This window comes from Salmo trutta, chromosome 14 (assembly GCF_901001165.1).
Source record: "Salmo trutta chromosome 14, fSalTru1.1, whole genome shotgun sequence".
NCBI classification, from domain to species: domain Eukaryota; kingdom Metazoa; phylum Chordata; class Actinopteri; order Salmoniformes; family Salmonidae; genus Salmo; species Salmo trutta.
This window is the reverse complement of record NC_042970.1, coordinates 7456362-7478842: the sequence shown is the minus strand read 5'-3', so window position 1 is coordinate 7478842 and position 22481 is coordinate 7456362. Positions and strand designations below refer to the sequence as shown.

At 45.6% G+C, this 22481-nt stretch overlaps 1 protein-coding gene across 4 annotated transcripts; it reads left to right on the top strand.

Annotated features, from left to right (window-relative positions):
- Nucleotides 1–5425: 5425 nt before the first annotated feature.
- LOC115207307 (retinol dehydrogenase 7-like) lies at nucleotides 5426–19253 on the top strand. Of its 4 annotated transcripts, none has more exons than XM_029774297.1 (7): nucleotides 5426–5604; nucleotides 13242–13329; nucleotides 13579–13617; nucleotides 13800–14122; nucleotides 14758–15016; nucleotides 15502–15665; nucleotides 18466–19253. In XM_029774297.1, the coding sequence occupies exons 2-7, from the start codon at nucleotides 13304–13306 to the stop codon at nucleotides 18684–18686; spliced, it is 1032 nt and encodes a 343-aa protein (XP_029630157.1). In that variant the 5' UTR covers nucleotides 5426–5604; nucleotides 13242–13303; the 3' UTR covers nucleotides 18687–19253. The 4 variants fall into 4 exon arrangements, with proteins under 4 accessions (XP_029630157.1, XP_029630156.1, XP_029630158.1 ...); XM_029774296.1 differs by having other exon boundaries at nucleotides 13797–14122; XM_029774298.1 differs by lacking the exon at nucleotides 13579–13617 and having other exon boundaries at nucleotides 13797–14122.
- The last annotated feature ends 3228 nt before the right edge of the window (nucleotides 19254–22481 follow it).

The following is a 22481-nucleotide window of genomic DNA, read 5'->3' as shown; positions in this document are numbered from 1 at the left end:
ACTCGCTGAATAAGTGGGTAAATATTCCATTAAAATCTACTGTTTCCAGCTACAACAGTAATTTACAACATTAACAATGTCTACACTGTATTTCTGATCAATTTGATGTTATTTTAATGGACAAAAAAAATAGCTTTTCTTTCAAAAACAAGGACATTTTTAAGTGACCCCAAACTTTTGAACTGTAGTGTACATGTAACTTTTTCTTATTTGTATTTTTTAAACTGCGTGTTTGGTTAAGGGCTTGTAAGTAAGCATTTTACTGTAAAGTATTGTATTCTGCACATGTGACGAATACGATTTGATTTGAGGGCTCCATAGACCTAAATAGGATTAGTGTGCATTTAGTTAACCCTCTTTTACAGAACGGTATGGCGATGTACAGTAAATGTAACAATATTACATTGCAAGCTGAAACATAAAGTTCCACAAGGTAACATTGAGCAGTTTTAGTATATTTGATTTTTAGACTAAAGACACCAAGACTGACAACTATCTGTATTATTAGAACACTAGATACTGACAGATACAGTTGAAGTCTGAAGTTTACATACACTTAGGTTGGAGTCATTAAAACACGTTTTTCAACCACTCCACAAATTTCTTGTTAACAAACTATAGTTTTGGCAAGTCGGTTAGGACATCTACTTTGTGCATGACACAAGTAATTGTTCCAACAATTGTTTACAGACAGATTATTTCACTTATAATTCACTGTATCACAATTCCAGTGGGTCAGAAGTTTACATACACTAAGTTGACTGTGCATTTAAACAGCTTGGAAAATTCTAGAATATGATGTCATGGCTTTAGAAGCTTCTGATTGACTCATGATGTCAATTAGCCTATTACCTGTGGATGTATTTCAAGGCCTACCTTCAAACTCACTGCCTCTTTGCTTGACATGGGAAAATCAAAAGAAATCAGCCAAGACCTCAGAAAAAATATTGCAGACCTCCAGAAGTCTTGTTCATCCTTGGGAGCAATTTCCAAATGCCTGAAGGTACCACGTTTATCTGTACAAACAATAGTAAGCAAGTATAAACACCATGGGACCACGCAGCCGTCATACCACTCAGGAAGGAGACGAGCTCTGTCTCCTAGAGATGAACGTACTTTAGTGCGAAAAGTGCAAATCAATCCCAGAATAACAGCAAAGTACCTTGAAGATGCTGGAGGAAACAGGTACAAAAGTATCTATTTCCACAGTAAAATGAGTCCTATATCGACATAACCTGAAAGGCCGCTCAGCAAGGAAGAAGCCACTGCTCCAAAACCGCTATAAAAATGCCAGTTTACGGTTTGCAACTGCACATGGGGACAAAGATCATACTTTTTGGAGAAATGTCCTCTTGTCTGATGAAACAAAAATAGTACTGTTTGGCCATAATGACCATCGTTATGTTTGGAGGAAAAAGGGGGACGCTTGCAAGCCGAAGAACACCATCCCAACCGTGAAGCACGTGGGTGGCAGCATCATGTTGTGGGGGTGCATTGCTGCAGGAGGGACTGGTGCACTTCACAAAATAGATGGCATCATGAGGAAGTAAAAGAAGGTGGATATATTAAAGCAACATCTCAAGACATCAGTCAGGAAGTTAAAGCTTGGTCGCAAATGGGACTTACAAATGGACAATGACCCCAAGCATACTTCCAAAGTTGTGGCAAAATGGCTTAAGGACAACAAAGTCAAGGTATTGGAGTGGCCATCACAAAGCCCTGACCTCAATTCTACAGAAAATTTGTGCTTGTGGAAGGCTGCCTGAAAAGTTTGACCCAAGTTAAACAATTTAAAGGCAATGCTACCAAATACTAATTGAGTGTATGTAAACTTCTGACCCACTGGGAATGTGATGAAAGAAAATAAAAGCTGAAATAAATCATTCTTTCTACTATTATTCTGACATTTCACATTCTTAAAATAAAGTGGTGATCCTAACTGACCTAAAACAGGGATTTTTTACTAGGATTAAATGTCAGGAATTGTGATAAAGTGACTTTAAATGTATTTGGCTAAGGTGTATGTAAACTTCCGACTTCAACTGTACAAACTGACATTTTTTAAATAAACTGATATCTATTTCTTTAAGAATCTGAAAGAATTCACTGGTAAGTAAGTTGCTGGTCCGTCCACATAATCCCTCTTATTTACCTGTATTTTACTCGGCAAGTCAATTAAGAACAAATTCTTATGTTCAATGACGGCCTAGGAACAGTGGGTTAACTGCCTTGTTCAGGGGCAGAAAAACAGGTTTTTACCTTGTCAGCTCGGGGATTCGATCTTGCAACCTTTCAGTTACTAGTCCAACGCTCTAACCACTAGGCTGCCCGCCGCTCTAACCACTAGGCTACCCGCCGCTCTAACCACTAGGCTACCCGCCTCTCTAACCACTAGGCTACCCGCCTCTCTAACCACTAGGCTACCCGCCTCTCTAACCACTAGGCTACCCGCCTCTCTAACCACTAGGCTACCCGCCTCTCTAACCACTAGGCTACCCGCCTCTCTAACCACAAGGCTACCCGCCTCTCTAACCAGTAGGCTACCCGCCGCTCTAACCAGTAGGCTACCCGCCTCTCTAACCACTAGGCTACCTGCCTCTCTACCCACTAGGCTACCTGCCTCTCTAACCACTAGACTACCTGCCTCTCTAACCACTAGTCTACCTGCCTCTCTAACCACTAGGCTACCTGCCTCTCTAACCACTAGGCTACCTGCCTCTCTAACCACTAGGCTACCTGCCTCTCTAACCACTAGGCTACCCGCCTCTCTAACCACTAGACTACCCGCCTCTAACCACTAGACTACCTGCCTCTAACCACTAGGCTACCTGCCTCTCTAACCACTAGGCTACCTGCCTCTCTAACCACTAGACTACCTGCCTCTCTAACCACTAGGCTACCCGCCTCTCTAACCACTAGACTACCCACCTCTAACCACTAGACTACCTGCCTCTAACCACTAGACTACCTGCCTCTAACCACTAGGCTACCCGCCTCTCTAACCGCTAGGCTACCCGCCTCTCTAACCACTAGACTACCCGCCTCTCTAACCACTAGACTACCTGCCTCTCTAACCACTAGGCTACCTGCCTCTCTAACCACTAGGCTACCTGCCTCTCTAACCACTAGGCTACCTGCCTCTCTAACCACTAGGCTACCCGCCTCCCCCCTCTAACCACTAGGCTACCTGCCTCTCTAACCACTAGACTACCTGCCTCTCTAACCACTAGGCTACCTGCCTCTCTAACCACTAGGCTACCTGCCGCTCTAACCACTAGGCTACCTGCCGCTCTAACCACTAGGCTACCTGCCGCTCTAACCACTAGGCTACCTGCCTCTCTAACCACTAGGCTACCTGCCTCTCTAACCACTAGGCTACCTGCCTCTCTAACCACTAGGCTACCTGCCTCTCTAACCACTAGACTACCTGCCTCTCTAACCACTAGGCTACCTGCCTCTCTAACCACTAGACTACCTGCCTCTCTAACCACTAGACTACCCACCTCTAACCACTAGACTACCTGCCTCTCTAACCACTAGGCTACCTGCCGCTCTAACCACTAGGCTACCTGCCTCTCTAACCACTAGGCTACCTGCCTCTCTAACCACTAGGCTACCTGCCTCTCTAACCACTAGGCTACCTGCCTCTCTAACCACTAGGCTACCTGCCTCTCTAACCACTAGACTACCTGCCTCTCTAACCACTAGGCTACCTGCCTCTCTAACCACTAGACTACCTGCCTCTCTAACCACTAGACTACCCACCTCTAACCACTAGACTACCTGCCTCTCTAACCACTAGACTACCTGCCTCTCTAACCACTAGACTACCCACCTCTAACCACTAGACTACCTGCCTCTCTAACCACTAGACTACCTGCCTCTCTAACCACTAGACTACCTGCCTCTCTAACCACTAGGCTACCTATCGCTCTAACCACTAGGCTACCTGCCTCTCTAACCACTAGGCTACCCACCTCTCTAACCACTAGACTACCTGCCTCTCTAACCACTAGGCTACCTGCCTCTCTAACCACTAGGCTACCTGCCTCTCTAACCACTAGGCTACCTGCCTCTCTAACCACTAGACTACCTGCCTCTCTAACCACTAGTCTACCTGCCTCTCTAACCACTAGGCTACCTGCCTCTCTAACCACTAGGCTACCTGCCTCTCTAACCACTAGGCTACCTGCCTCTCTAACCACTAGGCTACCTGCCTCTCTAACCACTAGACTACCTGCCTCTCTAACCACTAGTCTACCTGCCTCTCTAACCACTAGGCTACCTGCCTCTCTAACCACTAGGCTACCTGCCGCTCTAACCACTAGGCTACCTGCCGCTCTAACCACTAGGCTACCTGCCTCTCTAACCACTAGGCTACCTGCCGCTCTAACCACTAGTCTACCTGCCGCTCTAACCACTAGGCTACCTGCCTCTCTAACCACTAGACTACCTGCCTCTCTAACCACTAGGCTACCTGCCGCTCTAACCACCAGGCTACCTGCCTCTCTAACCACTAGGCCACCTGCCGCTCTAACCACTAGGCCACCTGCCGCTCTAACCACTAGGCTACCTGCCTCTCTAACCACTAGGCTACCTGCCTCTCTAACCACTAGGCTACCTGCCTCTCTAACCACTAGGCTACCTGCCTCTCTAACCACTAGGCTACCTTCCTCTCTAACCACTAGGCTACCTGCCTCTCTAACCACTAGGCTACCTGCCTCTCTAACCACTAGGCTACCCGCCTCTCTAACCACTAGGCTACCCACTGCCCTTCTTGTCCACCTCCCTTTACTCCCAACCCACACACTCCATGTATACACACTCACAAATAAACCCCCCCACACACACACTCCATGTATACACACTCACAAATAAACCCCCCCCACACACTCCATGTATACACACTCACAAATAAACCCCCACACACACACTCCATGTATACACACTCACAAATAAACCCCCCCACACACACACTCCATGTATACACACTCACAAATAAACCCCCACACACACACACTCCATGTATACACACTCACAAATAAACCCCCACACACACACACTCCATGTATACACACTCACAAATAAACCCCCACACACACACACTCCATGTATACACACTCACAAATAAACCCCCCCACACACACACTCCATGTATACACACTCACAAATAAACCCCCCCACACACACACTCCATGTATACACACTCACAAATAAACCCCCCCCCACACACACTCCATGTATACACACTCACAAATAAACCCCCACACACACACACTCCATATATACACACTCACAAATAACCCCCCCCCCACACACACTCCATGTATACACACTCACAAATAAACCCCCCCACACACACACTCCATGTATACACACTCACAAATACCCCCCCCCCCCCACACACACACACACACTCCCTCGTACACACAGCTTTCAGATTACAAATTGCAGATTGTCTTAAAGGATCAACTAGAGGGATAAAGCCCTTTCTCTGCCAGTCACTCACAGTGACACAATACATGCTACTGGCTGCGGGGACCAAATTGTTACTGTCAGAGAGTGAAGAGGCAGACCGGTGGACCAGTGAACCACCGATACCAGGTAAGTTGGCATTTTAATTACAGGGAAAAGGTAGGTTGGCTTTTTAAGTTGAACAATCATCAGATAATTAAAACTGAATAGTTAAACATAAATATTGTATTGAGTACATTTTTTTTAAGTGATTAATGTAAAGTGGTACCCAGTAATTTAAACTTAAAAATATAATTCGATATTTACTGGGTGGCATAGCTGGTTCTGGTGCATGACATGAAGTCAATTGTGTTTTATTTTTAAATTATTTTTTATAAATGTATTACGTCATATTATACAAAATGCTCCGAGTTTACTAAGCCTTTGTACAGATTTGTATGTTATTATCCCGAGGGGAAAGGATCATGTAGATGAAGGACAAGAGTGAATGAGGACAGTTTCATGTGCTCAGCTTTATGTCCTTTATTTCCCCTTCTAACAAAGAGATGCACATGAGTTACTGTCCTCTAACCACCACACTAGTTACTGTCCTCTCACTAGTTACTGTCCTCTAACTAGTTACTGTCCTCTAACTAGTTACTGTCCTCTAACTAGTTACTGTCCTCTAACTAGTTACTGTCCTCTAACTAGTTACTGTCCTCTAACCACCACACTAGTTACTGTCCTCTAACTAGTTACTGTCCTCTAACTAGTTACTGTCCTCTAACTAGTTACTGTCCTCTAACTAGTTACTGTCCTCTAACTAGTTACTGTCCTCTAACTAGTTACTGTCCTCTAACCACCACACTAGTTACTGTCCTCTCACTAGTTACTGTCCTCTAACCACCACACTAGTTACTGTCCTCTCACTAGTTACTGTCCTCTAACTAGTTACTGTCCTCTAACTAGTTACTGTCCTCTAACCACCACACTAGTTACTGTCCTCTAACTAGTTACTGTCCTCTAACTAGTTACTGTCCTCTAACCACCACACTAGTTACTGTCCTCTCACTAGTTACTGTCCTCTCACTAGTTACTGTCCTCTAACTAGTTACTGTCCTCTAACTAGTTACTGTCCTCTAACCACCACACTAGTTACTGTCCTCTCACTAGTTACTGTCCTCTAACTAGTTACTGTCCTCTAACCACCACACTAGTTACTGTCCTCTAACTAGTTACTGTCCTCTAACTAGTTACTGTCCTCTAACCACCACACTAGTTACTGTCCTCTAACTAGTTACTGTCCTCTAACTAGTTACTGTCCTCTAACTAGTTACTGTCCTCTAACCATCACACTAGTTACTGTCCTCTAACCAGTTACTGTCCTCTAACTAGTTACTGTCCTCTAACCACCACACTAGTTACTGTCCTCTAACTAGTTACTGTCCTCTAACTAGTTACTGTCCTCTAACCATCACACTAGTTACTGTCCTCTAACCAGTTACTGTCCTCTAACCACCACACTAGTTACTGTCCTCTAACTAGTTACTGTCCTCTAACCACCACACTAGTTACTGTCCTCTAACTAGTTACTGTCCTCTAACTAGTTACTGTCCTCTAACCACCACACTAGTTACTGTCCTCTAACCACCACACTAGTTACTGTCCTCTAACTAGTTACTGTCCTCTAACCACCACACTAGTTAATGTCCTCTAACTAGTTACTGTCCTCTAACCACCACACTAGTTACTGTCCTCTAACTAGTTACTGTCCTCTAACCACCACACTAGTTACTGTCCTCTAACTAGTTACTGTCCTCTAACCACCACACTAGTTAATGTCCTCTAACTAGTTACTGTCCTCTAACCACCACACTAGTTACTGTCCTCTAACTAGTTACTGTCCTCTAACCACCACACTAGTTACTGTCCTCTAACCATCACACTAGTTACTGTCCTCTAACTAGTTACTGTCCTCTAACCACCACACTGGTTACTGTCCTCTAACTAGTTACTGTCCTCTAACTAGTTACTGTCCTCTAACCACCACACTAGTTACTGTCCTCTAACTAGTTACTGTCCTCTAACTAGTTACTGTCCTCTAACTAGTTACTGTCCTCTAACTAGTTACTGTCCTCTAACTAGTTACTGTCCTCTAACTAGTTACTGTCCTCTAACCACCACACTAGTTACTGTCCTCTCACTAGTTACTGTCCTCTCACTAGTTACTGTCCTCTAACTAGTTACTGTCCTCTAACTAGTTACTGTCCTCTAACCACCACACTAGTTACTGTCCTCTAACCACCACACTAGTTACTGTCCTCTAACTAGTTACTGTCCTCTAACTAGTTACTGTCCTCTAACCACCACACTAGTTACTGTCCTCTAACTAGTTACTGTCCTCTAACCACCACACTAGTTACTGTCCTCTAACTAGTTACTGTCCTCTAACCATCACACTAGTTACTGTCCTCTAACTAGTTACTGTCCTCTAACTAGTTACTGTCCTCTAACTAGTTACTGTCCTCTAACCACCACACTAGTTACTGTCCTCTAACTAGTTACTGTCCTCTAACTAGTTACTGTCCTCTAACCACCACACTAGTTACTGTCCTCTCACTAGTTACTGTCCTCTAACTAGTTACTGTCCTCTAACCACCACACTAGTTACTGTCCTCTAACTAGTTACTGTCCTCTAACTAGTTACTGTCCTCTAACCACCACACTAGTTACTGTCCTCTAACTAGTTACTGTCCTCTAACTAGTTACTGTCCTCTAACCATCACACTAGTTACTGTCCTCTAACCACCACACTAGTTACTGTCCTCTAACTAGTTACTGTCCTCTAACTAGTTACTGTCCTCTAACCACCACACTAGTTAATGTCCTCTAACTAGTTACTGTCCTCTAACCACCACACTAGTTACTGTCCTCTAACCACCACACTAGTTACTGTCCTCTAACCATCACACTAGTTACTGTCCTCTAACCACCACACTAGTTACTGTCCTCTAACCATCACACTAGTTACTGTCCTCTCACTAGTTACTGTCCTCTAACTAGTTACTGTCCTCTAACCACCACACTAGTTACTGTCCTCTAACCACCACACTAGTTACTGTCCTCTCACTAGTTACTGTCCTCTAACTAGTTACTGTCCTCTAACCACCACACTAGTTACTGTCCTCTAACTAGTTACTGTCCTCTAACTAGTTACTGTCCTCTAACCACCACACTAGTTACTGTCCTCTAACTAGTTACTGTCCTCTAACTAGTTACTGTCCTCTAACCACCACACTAGTTACTGTCCTCTAACTAGTTACTGTCCTCTAACTAGTTACTGTCCTCTAACCACCACACTAGTTACTGTCCTCTAACTAGTTACTGTCCTCTAACTAGTTACTGTCCTCTAACTAGTTACTGTCCTCTAACCATCACACTAGTTACTGTCCTCTAACCATCACACTAGTTACTGTCCTCTAACTAGTTACTGTCCTCTAACCACCACACTAGTTACTGTCCTCTAACTAGTTACTGTCCTCTAACCATCACACTAGTTACTGTCCTCTAACTAGTTACTGTCCTCTAACCACCACACTAGTTAATGTCCTCTAACTAGTTACTGTCCTCTCACTAGTTACTGTCCTCTAACCACCACACTAGTTACTGTCCTCTCACTAGTTACTGTCCTCTAACTAGTTACTGTCCTCTAACTAGTTACTGTCCTCTAACCACCACACTAGTTAATGTCCTCTAACTAGTTACTGTCCTCTCACTAGTTACTGTCCTCTAACCACCACACTAGTTACTGTCCTCTAACCACCACACTAGTTACTGTCCTCTAACTAGTTACTGTCCTCTAACCATCACACTAGTTACTGTCCTCTAACTAGTTACTGTCCTCTAACTAGTTACTGTCCTCTAACCATCACACTAGTTACTGTCCTCTAACTAGTTACTGTCCTCTAACTAGTTACTGTCCTCTAACCACCACACTAGTTACTGTCCTCTAACTAGTTACTGTCCTCTAACCACCACACTAGTTACTGTCCTCTAACCATCACACTAGTTACTGTCCTCTAACTAGTTACTGTCCTCTAACCATCACACTAGTTACTGTCCTCTAACCATCACACTAGTTACTGTCCTCTAACTAGTTACTGTCCTCTAACCACCACACTAGTTACTGTCCTCTAACTAGTTACTGTCCTCTAACCATCACACTAGTTACTGTCCTCTAACCATCACACTAGTTACTGTCCTCTAACTAGTTACTGTCCTCTAACCACCACACTAGTTACTGTCCTCTAACTAGTTACTGTCCTCTAACTAGTTACTGTCCTCTAACCACCACACTAGTTACTGTCCTCTAACTAGTTACTGTCCTCTAACTAGTTACTGTCCTCTAACCACCACACTAGTTACTGTCCTCTCACTAGTTACTGTCCTCTAACTAGTTACTGTCCTCTAACCACCACACTAGTTACTGTCCTCTAACTAGTTACTGTCCTCTAACTAGTTACTGTCCTCTAACCACCACACTAGTTACTGTCCTCTAACTAGTTACTGTCCTCTAACTAGTTACTGTCCTCTAACCATCACACTAGTTACTGTCCTCTAACCACCACACTAGTTACTGTCCTCTAACTAGTTACTGTCCTCTAACTAGTTACTGTCCTCTAACCATCACACTAGTTACTGTCCTCTAACTAGTTACTGTCCTCTAACCACCACACTAGTTAATGTCCTCTAACTAGTTACTGTCCTCTAACTAGTTACTGTCCTCTAACTACCACACTAGTTACTGTCCTCTAACTAGTTACTGTCCTCTAACTAGTTACTGTCCTCTAACTAGTTACTGTCCTCTAACCACCACACTAGTTACTGTCCTCTAACTAGTTACTGTCCTCTAACTAGTTACTGTCCTCTAACCATCACACTAGTTACTGTCCTCTAACTAGTTACTGTCCTCTAACCATCACACTAGTTACTGTCCTCTAACTAGTTACTGTCCTCTAACCACCACACTAGTTACTGTCCTCTAACTAGTTACTGTCCTCTAACCACCACACTAGTTACTGTCCTCTAACCATCACACTAGTTACTGTCCTCTAACTAGTTACTGTCCTCTCACTAGTTACTGTCCTCTAACTAGTTACTGTCCTCTAACCACCACACTAGTTACTGTCCTCTAACCACCACACTAGTTACTGTCCTCTAACCACCACACTAGTTACTGTCCTCTAACTAGTTACTGTCCTCTAACCATCACACTAGTTACTGTCCTCTAACCATCACACTAGTTACTGTCCTCTAACTAGTTACTGTCCTCTAACCACCACACTAGTTACTGTCCTCTAACTAGTTACTGTCCTCTAACCACCACACTAGTTACTGTCCTCTAACCACCACACTAGTTACTGTCCTCTAACTAGTTACTGTCCTCTAACCACCACACTAGTTACTGTCCTCTAACTAGTTACTGTCCTCTAACTAGTTACTGTCCTCTAACCATCACACTAGTTACTGTCCTCTAACCATCACACTAGTTACTGTCCTCTAACTAGTTACTGTCCTCTAACTAGTTACTGTCCTCTAACCACCACACTAGTTACTGTCCTCTAACTAGTTACTGTCCTCTAACTAGTTACTGTCCTCTAACCACCACACTAGTTACTGTCCTCTAACTAGTTACTGTCCTCTAACCACCACACTAGTTACTGTCCTCTAACTAGTTACTGTCCTCTAACCATCACACTAGTTACTGTCCTCTAACCATCACACTAGTTACTGTCCTCTAACTAGTTACTGTCCTCTAACCATCACACTAGTTACTGTCCTCTAACTAGTTACTGTCCTCTAACCACCACACTAGTTACTGTCCTCTAACCATCACACTAGTTACTGTCCTCTAACCACCACACTAGTTACTGTCCTCTAACTAGTTACTGTCCTCTAACTAGTTACTGTCCTTTAACTAGTTACTGTCCTCTAACCACCACACTAGTTACTGTCCTCTAACTAGTTACTGTCCTCTAACTAGTTACTGTCCTCTAACCACCACACTAGTTACTGTCCTCTAACTAGTTACTGTCCTCTAACCATCACACTAGTTACTGTCCTCTAACTAGTTACTGTCCTTTAACTAGTTACTGTCCTCTAACCATCACACTAGTTACTGTCCTCTAACTAGTTACTGTCCTCTAACTAGTTACTGTCCTTTAACTAGTTACTGTCCTCTAACCACCACACTAGTTACTGTCCTCTAACTAGTTACTGTCCTCTAACTAGTTACTGTCCTCTAACCACCACACTAGTTACTGTCCTCTAACTAGTTACTGTCCTCTAACCACCACACTAGTTACTGTCCTCTAACCACCACACTAGTTACTGTCCTCTAACTAGTTACTGTCCTCTAACTAGTTACTGTCCTCTAACCATCACATATAGAGAAGTGAAAAGGAAAGTGATGATTGAAATAGGTTAGTCTATATGATGTACTTTTAATTTGTGATTTTATGGCTAACATAGTTACCGTTGTGCCAGGCAATATCTAGTCCTACAAGTGTTATTCCTACTGGTGTATTAATTTGTTCCTGTTTCCCAACACCATCGTTGGTCCGTGCACCTTGCTTACATACAGTATGTGTCCCTTTCTCCAGTGTGATTTCCAGGATGTCCTAATCTATTCCACCCCAAGCCTAATAAGCCTGCAGGGAAGCTAATACGTTTGGAGCGATGAGAGTCTTACTGAGAGTCTTGAACAGAGACATTGTTTTTTGTTGTTGCTACATACCAAATCAAGGCCCTGCCCTAAACCCCTATCCTCGTCCCAATGCCTCTGTGTTTCATAAGATCTTTAAGAGCTTTATCCCAAGATTCCTCATGTGCTCTGACGAAACCAGCTGCCCACGTTATGCATGTCATTCTCTAAATACCTCACTGGAAATCCCCAAAACACGTGTTTTAAGACTTCAGATTCATTTCATCCTTGTCACAATAGAATACCCTATAAAGTAGACCCCACAGAATTGAGAATTGTTATTTTTGGACTTTCACTGCATGGTGTTTTGAGGTTGAGTCATTTCACTGCGTGGTGTTTTGGGGTTGAGTCCTTTCACTGGATGGTGTTTTGAGGTTGAGTCCTTTCACTGGATGGTGTTTTGAGGTTGAATCTTTTCACTGGGTGGTGTTTTGGGGTTGAGTCATTTCACTGGATGGTGTTTTGAGGTTGAATCTTTTCACTGGATGGTGTTTTGGGGTTGAGTCATTTCACTGGGTGGTGTTTTGGGGTTGAGTCATTTCACTGGGTGGTGTTTTGGGGTTGAGTCATTTCACTGGGTGGTGTTTTGGGGTTGAGTCATTTCACTGGATGGTGTTTTGGGGTTGAGTCATTTCACTGGGTGGTGTTTTGGGGTTGAGTCATTTCACTGGATGGTGTTTTGAGGTTGAATCTTTTCACTGAATGGTGTTTTGAGGTTGAGTCATTTCACTGGGTGGTGTTTTGGGGTTGAGTCCTTTCATTGGGTGGTGTTTTGGGGTTGAGTCTTTTCACTGAGGCCTGTATCTTGCTGTATCTTACAATGAACACTCTACCAACTTTACTTACTTAAAATTCCTTTTTGTCTCATTTACTTTGTCCCGGTGAACTACTTACAAAAATATATACAGAGGTAGCAGCTGATCAGCAGATAAAGTTACAGCAGGACACATACTGCAACATGTTTGCACCGAATAGGTCTTGCTCAGGTAGTGTTGATAACATTTGTAATTTGTGTTTTGTCCAGGCATCACAGGGATACATTTTTCTACACCTCCATAAAATCCCTTCTCGGAACTCATCGTGGATATGGATTCTGTGTACCAGTATTTAGGGTGAGATCTAGTGTGTCCATTTAACTCTTATAATGTTCTTTAGAAATAATCCTATGTGAATCTGCACGAAAACACCCTTTCACTTTTCTATCAATGTCATAATAATGACAAAATATTGGCATGACATTCTGTCAATGTCATATTTCAACATACCTGACATTGAACATCAATGGATTTGTTTTGTTGAATTTGCAACAACAAAAAAAACGTCCGTCGACATGCACAATTTTCTGTCTCGTTCTAACCTAGATATCCAGCACAAGCCAACGACGATTCAGGGACTTCAAGGTTTGGTTTGTTTCAAGTTTGTTGAAAACTCAATTGATGTTAATGTCAGGTCTTTGTCTGGTGGGATAAAAAAATAAATAATCCCATCTGGCAAAAAAACAACAACATTGAACTAAAATTCTATCAGCGTCATATTTCACCCTACCTACCACCCTCACTGTGCTCTCCTTTCCCCCCAGCAGGGATAATCTATGGCTGTACGGCGTGGGTACCTTCGTGGTTCTGTGGACGCTAGGCTGGCTGTACAGAGACAGTCTGGAGATCGAGGATATCAAGGAGAAGTATGTGTTTGTAACGGGGTGTGACTCTGGCTTTGGGAACTTGCTCTGTAAGAGGCTGGACCGGCGGGGGTTCAGGGTGATAGCTGGGTGTCTGACAGAGAAAGGGGCTGATGATCTGAAGAGGGCGACTGGGCCGTACCTGAAGACGGTTCTCCTAGACGTGACGAGCACCGGAAGTATACAGAAAGCCATGGAGTACACCAAGCAGGAAGTTGAAGATAACGGTGAGAGACCATTTGGAGTGGGTTTTTTCCTGACTATGTTCCTGGTTAATAAAAACTCTGGTAACCTATCCTGGCCTGGTCAGAGTCAAGAAAAGCACATGATGGGCCTAGTCTTTACTCAAACAGCGGTTGTGGCAAACAAATCAGAAGCACTTTACTTGAAATACACATTGGAATCAAAGGTACAGAATATCTCTGACTTAATTGCTTGTCCTCTTTCTCTCTCTCTCTCTCTCTCTCTCTCTCTCTCCCTCCACCTCTCTCTCTCTCACTCTGTCTCTGTCTCTCTCTCTCTCCCTCCACATCTCTCTCTCTCTCTCCCTCCACCTCTCTCTCTCTCTTTCTCTCTCCCTCCACCTCTCTCTCTCTCTCTCTCTCCCTCCACCTCTCTCTCTCTCTCCCTCCACATCTCTCTCTCTCCCTCCACCTCTCTCTGTCTCTCTCTCTCTCTCTCTCTCCCTCCACCTCTCTCTTTCTCTCTCTCCCTCCACCTCTCTCTCTCTCCCTCCACCTCTCTCTCTCTCCACCCCTCTCTCTCTCCTCCATCTCTCTCTCTCTCTCTCCCTCCACCTCTCTCTCTCTCCCTCCACCCTCTCTCTCTCTCTCTCTCTCTCTCTGTCTCTCTCTCCCACCAGGACTGTGGGGCATCGTGAACAATGCGGGGCGCTCCCTGCCCATGGGTCCCTCAGAGTGGATGAGGTTGGAGGACTATACCAGTACCCTGAAGGTCAACATGACGGGGGTGATAGAGATGACCCTCACCTTCCTGCCCCTCATCAAAGAGGCCCGGGGGAGGATTGTCAACGTAGCATCAGTACTGGGTAGAGTGGCAGCTAACGGTGGTGGATACTGCATCTCTAAGTTTGCTGTGGAGTCTTTCTCAGACTGCCTCAGGTAGGTTACTGCTGTTAGTCTGTTGTTTTGTATTGCATCCCTTTTAGCCCACATTTAGGGGGCTTATTTTCCAAGAGTCCAATAGTCTTGGGGTGTATTCATTACTGCAATGAAAACATTTTCTTATTGGTCAAGTTCAGGTAGTCCCTCCCTGTTGCGGGCTGTTTGCTTATGTTTGGTTCCTAGTGTAAATACACCAGGTACTGTGACTACAACACATCTACAGTAGGCAAGTCACAAAGTTCAATACAATAAACCCTCATTGTGGTAATGACCTGCCTCTGACTGCATAGAAGTTCCCCAGTATATTTTCATCTACAGTCTTTCACTTTACTGTCATCAAGTCCTTATACTTTAAACTATAGATAGTGTTTCTATTGAGATACATGAACTGAGTGTGTTTTTAGAGAATGCATGTCAGAACTTGCTGTCTACCTTTTTTCATCGACCTTACCCCCATTTGTCAATTGACCTTTTCTTTTAAGGAGGGATATCCACTACTTTGGGATCAAGGTGTGCATCATTGAACCCGGGTTCTTTAAGACAGCTGTAACCAGTCTGGACCCCATCGAGAGTGAGCTGCATCGCCTGTGGAACCAGCTCACACCTGAAGTAAAGGCCAGCTATGGAGACAAATACCTGGATAAGTGTAAGTAATAGCAGTAGTAGTAGTAGTAGCAGCAGTAGTAGTAGTAGTAGCAGTAGAAGTAGTTGTAGCAGTAGTAGTAGTAGTAGCAGTAGAAGTAGTAGTAGCAGTAGTAGTAGTAGTAGCAGTAGCAGTAGTAGTAGTAGTAGCAGTAGTAGTAGTAGTAGTAGCAGTAGTAGTAGTAGCAGTAGCAATAGTAGTAGCAGTAGCAGTAGCAGTAGTAGTAGTAGTAGTAGTAGTAGCAGTAGTAGTAGTAGTAGCAGTAGCAGTAGCAGTAGTAGTAGTAGCAGTAGCAGTAGCAGTAGCAGTAGTAGTAGTAGTAGTAGCAGTAGTAGTAGTAGCAGTAGTAGTAGTAGTAGTAGCAGTAGCAATAGTAGTAGCAGTAGCAGTAGCAGTAGTAGTAGTAGTAGTAGCAGTAGTAGTAGTAGTAGCAGTAGCAGTAGTAGTAGTAGTAGCAGTAGTAGTAGTAGCAGTAGCAGTAGTAGTAGTAGTAGTAGCAGTAGTAGTAGTAGTAGTAGCAGTAGAAGTAGTAGCAGTAGCAGTAGCAGTAGTAGTAGTAGCAATAGTAGTAGCAGTAGCAGTAGCAGTAGAAGTAGTAGTAGTAGTAGTAGCAGTATTAGTAGTAATAGTAGTAGCAGTAGTAGTAGCAGTAGCAGTATTAGTAGTAGTAGTAGTAGTAGTACTAGTAGCAGCAGCATCAGTAGTAGTAGCAGTAGAAGTAGCAGTAGAAGTAGTAGTAGCAGTAGTAGAAGTAGCAGTAGTAGTAGTAGTAGTAGTAGTAGCAGTAGTAGTAGTAGCAGTAGTAGAAGTAGCAGTAGAAGTAGCAGTAGAAGTAGTAGTAGTAGTAGTAGCAGTAGTAGTAGCAGTAGTAGTAGCAGTAGTAGTAGTAGCAGCATCAGTAGTAGTAGTAGTAGCAGTAGTAGTAGCAGTAGAAGTAGTTGTAGTAGTAGCAGTAGAAGTAGTAGTAGTAGTAGCAGTAGAAGTAGTTGTAGTAGTAGCAGTAGTAGAAGTAGCAGTAGTAGAAGTAGCAGTAGCAGTAGTAGTAGCAGTAGTAGTAGTAGTAGCAGTAGTAGTAGTAGTAGAGGCAGTAGTAGTAGCAGTAGAAGTAGTTGTAGCAGTAGCAGTAGTAGTAGTAGTAGCAGTAGTAGTAGCAGTAGAAGTAGTTGTAGTAGTAGCAGTAGTAGAAGTAGCAGTAGTAGAAGTAGCAGTAGCAGTAGTAGTAGCAGTAGTAGTAGTAGTAGAGGCAGTAGTAGTAGCAGTAGAAGTAGTTGTAGCAGTAGCAGTAGTAGTAGTAGTAGCAGTAGTAGTAGCAGTAGAAGTAGTTGCAGTAGTAGTAGTAGTAGCAGTAGTAGTAGTAGCAGTATTAGTAGTAGTAGCAGTATTAGTAGTAGTAGTAGTAGCAGTAGTAGTAGTAGTAGTAGTAGTAGCAGCATCCGTATGTAGTAGTGGTAGTAGTAGTAGTAGTAGCAGCAGTAGCAAGAAGTTATCCATCGGATGAGAATTTAGGTTAAACCAGTGTCCTGTCACACACAGGGTTAAAATCTCTAATCTTGTTTGAGGGGCCAATGAGATGATCTGGTAACTTTCCTAGAAAACCCCTTTCTGTTATCCTGTAGCCTTGTCTGAGCCAGAACAGTCCATTGGGCTGGAGCCTATTGGCTCTTTCTGTAGCATGACACAGCTTGATGTACAAATCCAATTTTATTTGTCACATGCACCAAATACAACAGGTGTAGACTTTACTGTGAAATGCTTATGTATGAAGCCTTTAAAAAGTAGCGAAATTAGCTAAGAACATTTTTTGAATGAAAAAAAAATGAAATAAATAGTAACACAATAAAATAACAATAACGAGGCTTTATACAAGTTCTGGGACAGAACCCTGTGTGTCCATGTTCAACTCCTCTCCTCTCCTGTCCTCTCCTCTACCCTCCTCTTCTCTCCTCTCCTCTCCTCACCTCTCCTTTCCTCACCTCACCTCTCCTTTCCTCACCTCTCCTTTCCTCACCTCTCCTCTCCTGTCCTCTCCTCTACCCTCCTCTTCTCTCCTTTCCTCACCTCACCTCTCCTTTCCTCATCTCTCCTTTCCTCACCTCTCCTCTCCTCCTCTCCTCTCCTCTCCTCTCCTCACCTCTCCTCTCCTCTCCCCTCTCCTCTCCTCTCCTCTCCTCCCCTCTCCTCTCCTCCCCTCTCCTCTCCTCTCCTCCCCTCTCCTCTCCTTTCCTCACCTCTCCTTTCCTCACCTCTCCTCTCCTCCTTTCCTCACCTCTCCTTTCCTCACCTCTCCTTTCCTCTCCTCTCCTCTCCTCTCCTCTCCTCTCCTCTCCTCACCTCACCTCTCCTTTCCTCACCTCTTCTTTCCTCACCTCTCCTCTCCTCTCCTCTCCTCTCCTTTCCTCACCTCACCTCTCCTTTCCTCACCTCACCTCTCCTCATTTCCTCACCTCACCTCTCCTCTCCTCTCCTCCTCTCCTCTCCTCTCCTCTCCTCTCCTCCTTTCCTCACCTCTCCTCTCCCCTCTCCTCTCCTCTCCCCTCTCCTCTCCTCTCCTCTCCTCCTTTCCTCCTTTCCTCACCTCTCCTTTCCTTTCCTCTCCTCTCCTCTCCTCTCCTCTCCTGTCCTCTCCTCTCCTCTCCTCTCCTCTCTTTTCTTCTTTTCTCTTCTTTTCCCCTCCCCTCCCATCACCTTTCCTTTCCTCCCTCCTCCCTCCTCTCTCATCCCCTCTCCTTCAGTCCTATATAATTTCCTGTACAACATCTTAACAGTTTTAACAATATCACATGTTCCCCCCCAACCTATCCAGACATCCAGATCCAACGGTTGATCATGAACGCAGTGTGTGACTCGGACCTGAGTAAAGTGACTAACTGCATGGAGCATGCCTTGACGTCTGCCTACCCCCGTACCCGCTACAGTGCAGGCTGGGATGCTAAATTCGGATGGATCCCCCTCTCTTACATGCCGTCCTGCGTCATCGATATTGGGCTGAAACTGGTGATGCCACGTCCTGCTAAGAGTGTCTAGAGTTAATTAACGTACAATACATTGCAATATAATACAATATAAACCAATACTATACAATACAATACTAAAGAATACAAAATAATATATTGTTTTGAGTTCAAATGTACAGAATGTAGAGTAGCCTACACATCATAACTCTATTTAGAGAAGTGAATTCAATGCATTTCTTTATACTGTCTGTGTTTTAAAGTTAGATGATGTCCTGTATGTTTTGAGAGAGAGAACATGGAATATTTGAATCATTTTGCTGTTTGCCAACCTACTGTGCCTTTTCGTCACCATTATCTATGTTGCTTCATTTTGAGCAATATTCTTAACTTTTTTGGGCAAAATCTTTATTAAACGTACCTACAACAAGCAGTTTTTTTTTATTTATTAAACTGCATTGTTGGTTAAGGGCTCGTCAGTAAGCATTTCACTGAAAGGTCTACTACACCTGTTGTATTCAGCGTATGTGACTAATAAAATTTGATTTGATTCGAATAAACCTCTTAAATTCAATAATGCTGTTCTTATTGAAATAACTGATGTCCATTATAGGAACACAAATAATAAAATGCAACCAATTAATGATTTTGAAAGCATTTTTGTTATATTCATCATTTAATAATTGCACAGAACATGTCTCTGTCTGCTCCTCACCAGCCTATGTAATGACTTCTCCCTACGTACCTCACTTGAGTTGCTCGAAGTGTTTCAAAAACATAGTCTACAGGTTGCAGCCAGCCCATGAGTCGTCTACAGGTTGCAGCCAGCCCATGAGTCGTCTACAGGTTGCAGCCAGCCCATGAGTCGTCTACAGGTTGCAGCCAGCCCATGAGTCGTCTACAGGTTGCAGCCAGCCCATGAGTCGTCTACAGGTTGCAGCCAGCCCCATGAGTCGTCTACAGGTTGCAGCCAGCCCATGAGTCGTCTACAGGTTGCAGCCAGCCCATGAGTCTACAGGTTGCAGCCAGCCCATGAGTCTACAGGTTGCAGCCAGCCCCATGAGTCGTCTACAGGTTGCAGCCAGCCCATGAGTCGTCTACAGGTTGCAGCCAGCCCATGAGTCGTCTACAGGTTGCAGCCAGCCCATGAGTCGTCTACAGGTTGCAGCCAGCCCTTGAGTCTACAGGTTGCAGCCAGCCCATGAGTCGTCTACAGGTTGCAGCCAGCCCATGAGTCGTCTACAGGTTGCAGCCAGCCCATGAGTCTACAGGTTGCAGCCAGCCCATGAGTCGTCTACAGGTTGCAGCCAGCCCATTAGTTGTCTACAGGTTGCAGCCAGCCCATGAGTCGTCTACAGGTTGCAGCCAGCCCATGAGTCGTCTACAGGTTGCAGCCAGCCCATGAGTCGTCTACAGGTTGCAGCCAGCCCATGAGTCTACAGGTTGCAGCCAGCCCATGAGTCGTCTACAGGTTGCAGCCAGCCCTTGAGTTGTCTACAGGTTGCAGCCAGCCCATGAGTCTACAGGTTGCAGCCAGCCCATGAGTCGTCTACAGGTTGCAGCCAGCCCATTAGTTGTCTACAGGTTGCAGCCAGCCCATGAGTCGTCTACAGGTTGCAGCCAGCCCATGAGTCGTCTACAGGTTGCAGCCAGCCCATGAGTCTACAGGTTGCAGCCAGCCCTTGAGTCGTCTACAGGTTGCAGCCAGCCCATGAGTCGTCTACAGGTTGCAGCCAGCCCATGAGTCGTCTACAGGTTGCAGCCAGCCCTTGAGTCATCTACAGGTTGCAGCCAGCCCTTGAGTTGTCTACAGGTTGCAGCCAGCCCTTGAGTCTACAGGTTGCAGCCAGCCTTTGAGTCTACAGGTTGCAGCCAGCCCATGAGTCGTCTACAGGTTGCAGCCAGCCCATTAGTTGTCTACAGGTTGCAGCCAGCCCATGAGTCGTCTACAGGTTGCAGCCAGCCCTTGAGTCGTCTACAGGTTGCAGCCAGCCCATTAGTCGTCTACAGGTTGCAGCCAGCCCATTAGTCGTCTACAGGTTGCAGCCAGCCCTTGAGTGGTCTACAGGTTGCAGCCAGCCCATGAGTCGTCTACAGGTTGCAGCCAGCCCCATGAGTCGTCTACAGGTTGCAGCCAGCCCCATGAGTCTACAGGTTGCAGCCAGCCCATGAGTCGTCTACAGGTTGCAACCAGCCCCTTGAGTCTACAGGTTGCAGCCAGCCCATGAGTCTACAGGTTGCAGCCAGCCCTTGAGTCGTCTACAGGTTGCAGCCAGCCCATGAGTCGTCTACAGGTTGCAGCCAGCCCCATGAGTCGTCTACAGGTTGCAGCCAGCCCATGAGTCGTCTACAGGTTGCAGCCAGCCCCATGATGCGTCTACAGGTTGCAGCCAGCCCCATGAGTCGTCTACAGGTTGCAGCCAGCCCATGAGTCTACAGGTTGCAGCCAGCCCATGAGTCGTCTACAGGTTGCAGCCAGCCCATTAGTTGTCTACAGGTTGCAGCCAGCCCATGAGTCGTCTACAGGTTGCAGCCAGCCCTTGAGTCTACAGGTTGCAGCCAGCCCATGAGTCTACAGGTTGCAGCCAGCCCATGAGTCGTCTACAGGTTGCAGCCAGCCCATGAGTCGTCTACAGGTTGCAGCCAGCCCATGAGTCGTCTACAGGTTGCAGCCAGCCCCATGAGTCGTCTACAGGTTGCAGCCAGCCCATGAGTCTACAGGTTGCAGCCAGCCCTTGAGTTGTCTACAGGTTGCAGCCAGCCCATGAGTCGTCTACAGGTTGCAGCCAGCCCCATGAGTCGTCTACAGGTTGCAGCCAGCCCATGAGTCGTCTACAGGTTGCAGCCAGCCCCATGATGCGTCTACAGGTTGCAGCCAGCCCCATGAGTCGTCTACAGGTTGCAGCCAGCCCATGAGTCTACAGGTTGCAGCCAGCCCATGAGTCGTCTACAGGTTGCAGCCAGCCCATTAGTTGTCTACAGGTTGCAGCCAGCCCATGAGTCGTCTACAGGTTGCAGCCAGCCCTTGAGTCTACAGGTTGCAGCCAGCCCATGAGTCTACAGGTTGCAGCCAGCCCATGAGTCGTCTACAGGTTGCAGCCAGCCCATGAGTCGTCTACAGGTTGCAGCCAGCCCATGAGTCGTCTACAGGTTGCAGCCAGCCCCATGAGTCGTCTACAGGTTGCAGCCAGCCCATGAGTCTACAGGTTGCAGCCAGCCCTTGAGTTGTCTACAGGTTGCAGCCAGCCCATGAGTCGTCTACAGGTTGCAGCCAGCCCCATGAGTCGTCTACAGGTTGCAGCCAGCCCATGAGTCTACAGGTTGCAGCCAGCCCTTGAGTTGTCTACAGGTTGCAGCCAGCCCATGAGTCGTCTACAGGTTGCAGCCAGCCCATGAGTCTACAGGTTGCAGCCAGCCCATGAGTCGTCTACAGGTTGCAGCCAGCCCATTAGTTGTCTACAGGTTGCAGCCAGCCCATGAGTCGTCTACAGGTTGCAGCCAGCCCTTGAGTCATCTACAGGTTGCAGCCAGCCCTTGAGTCTACAGGTTGCAGCCAGCCCATTAGTCGTCTACAGGTTGCAGCCAGCCCATTAGTCGTCTACAGGTTGCAGCCAGCCCATGAGTCGTCTACAGGTTGCAGCCAGCCCTTGAGTCGTCTACAGGTTGCAGCCAGCCCCATGAGTCTACAGGTTGCAGCCAGCCCATGAATCGTCTACAGGTTGCAGCCAGCCCATGAGTCGTCTACAGGTTGCAACCAGCCCTTGAGTCTACAGGTTGCAGCCAGCCCATGAGTCGTCTACAGGTTGCAGCCAGCCCATGAGTCGTCTACAGGTTGCAACCAGCCCTTGAGTCTACAGGTTGCAGCCAG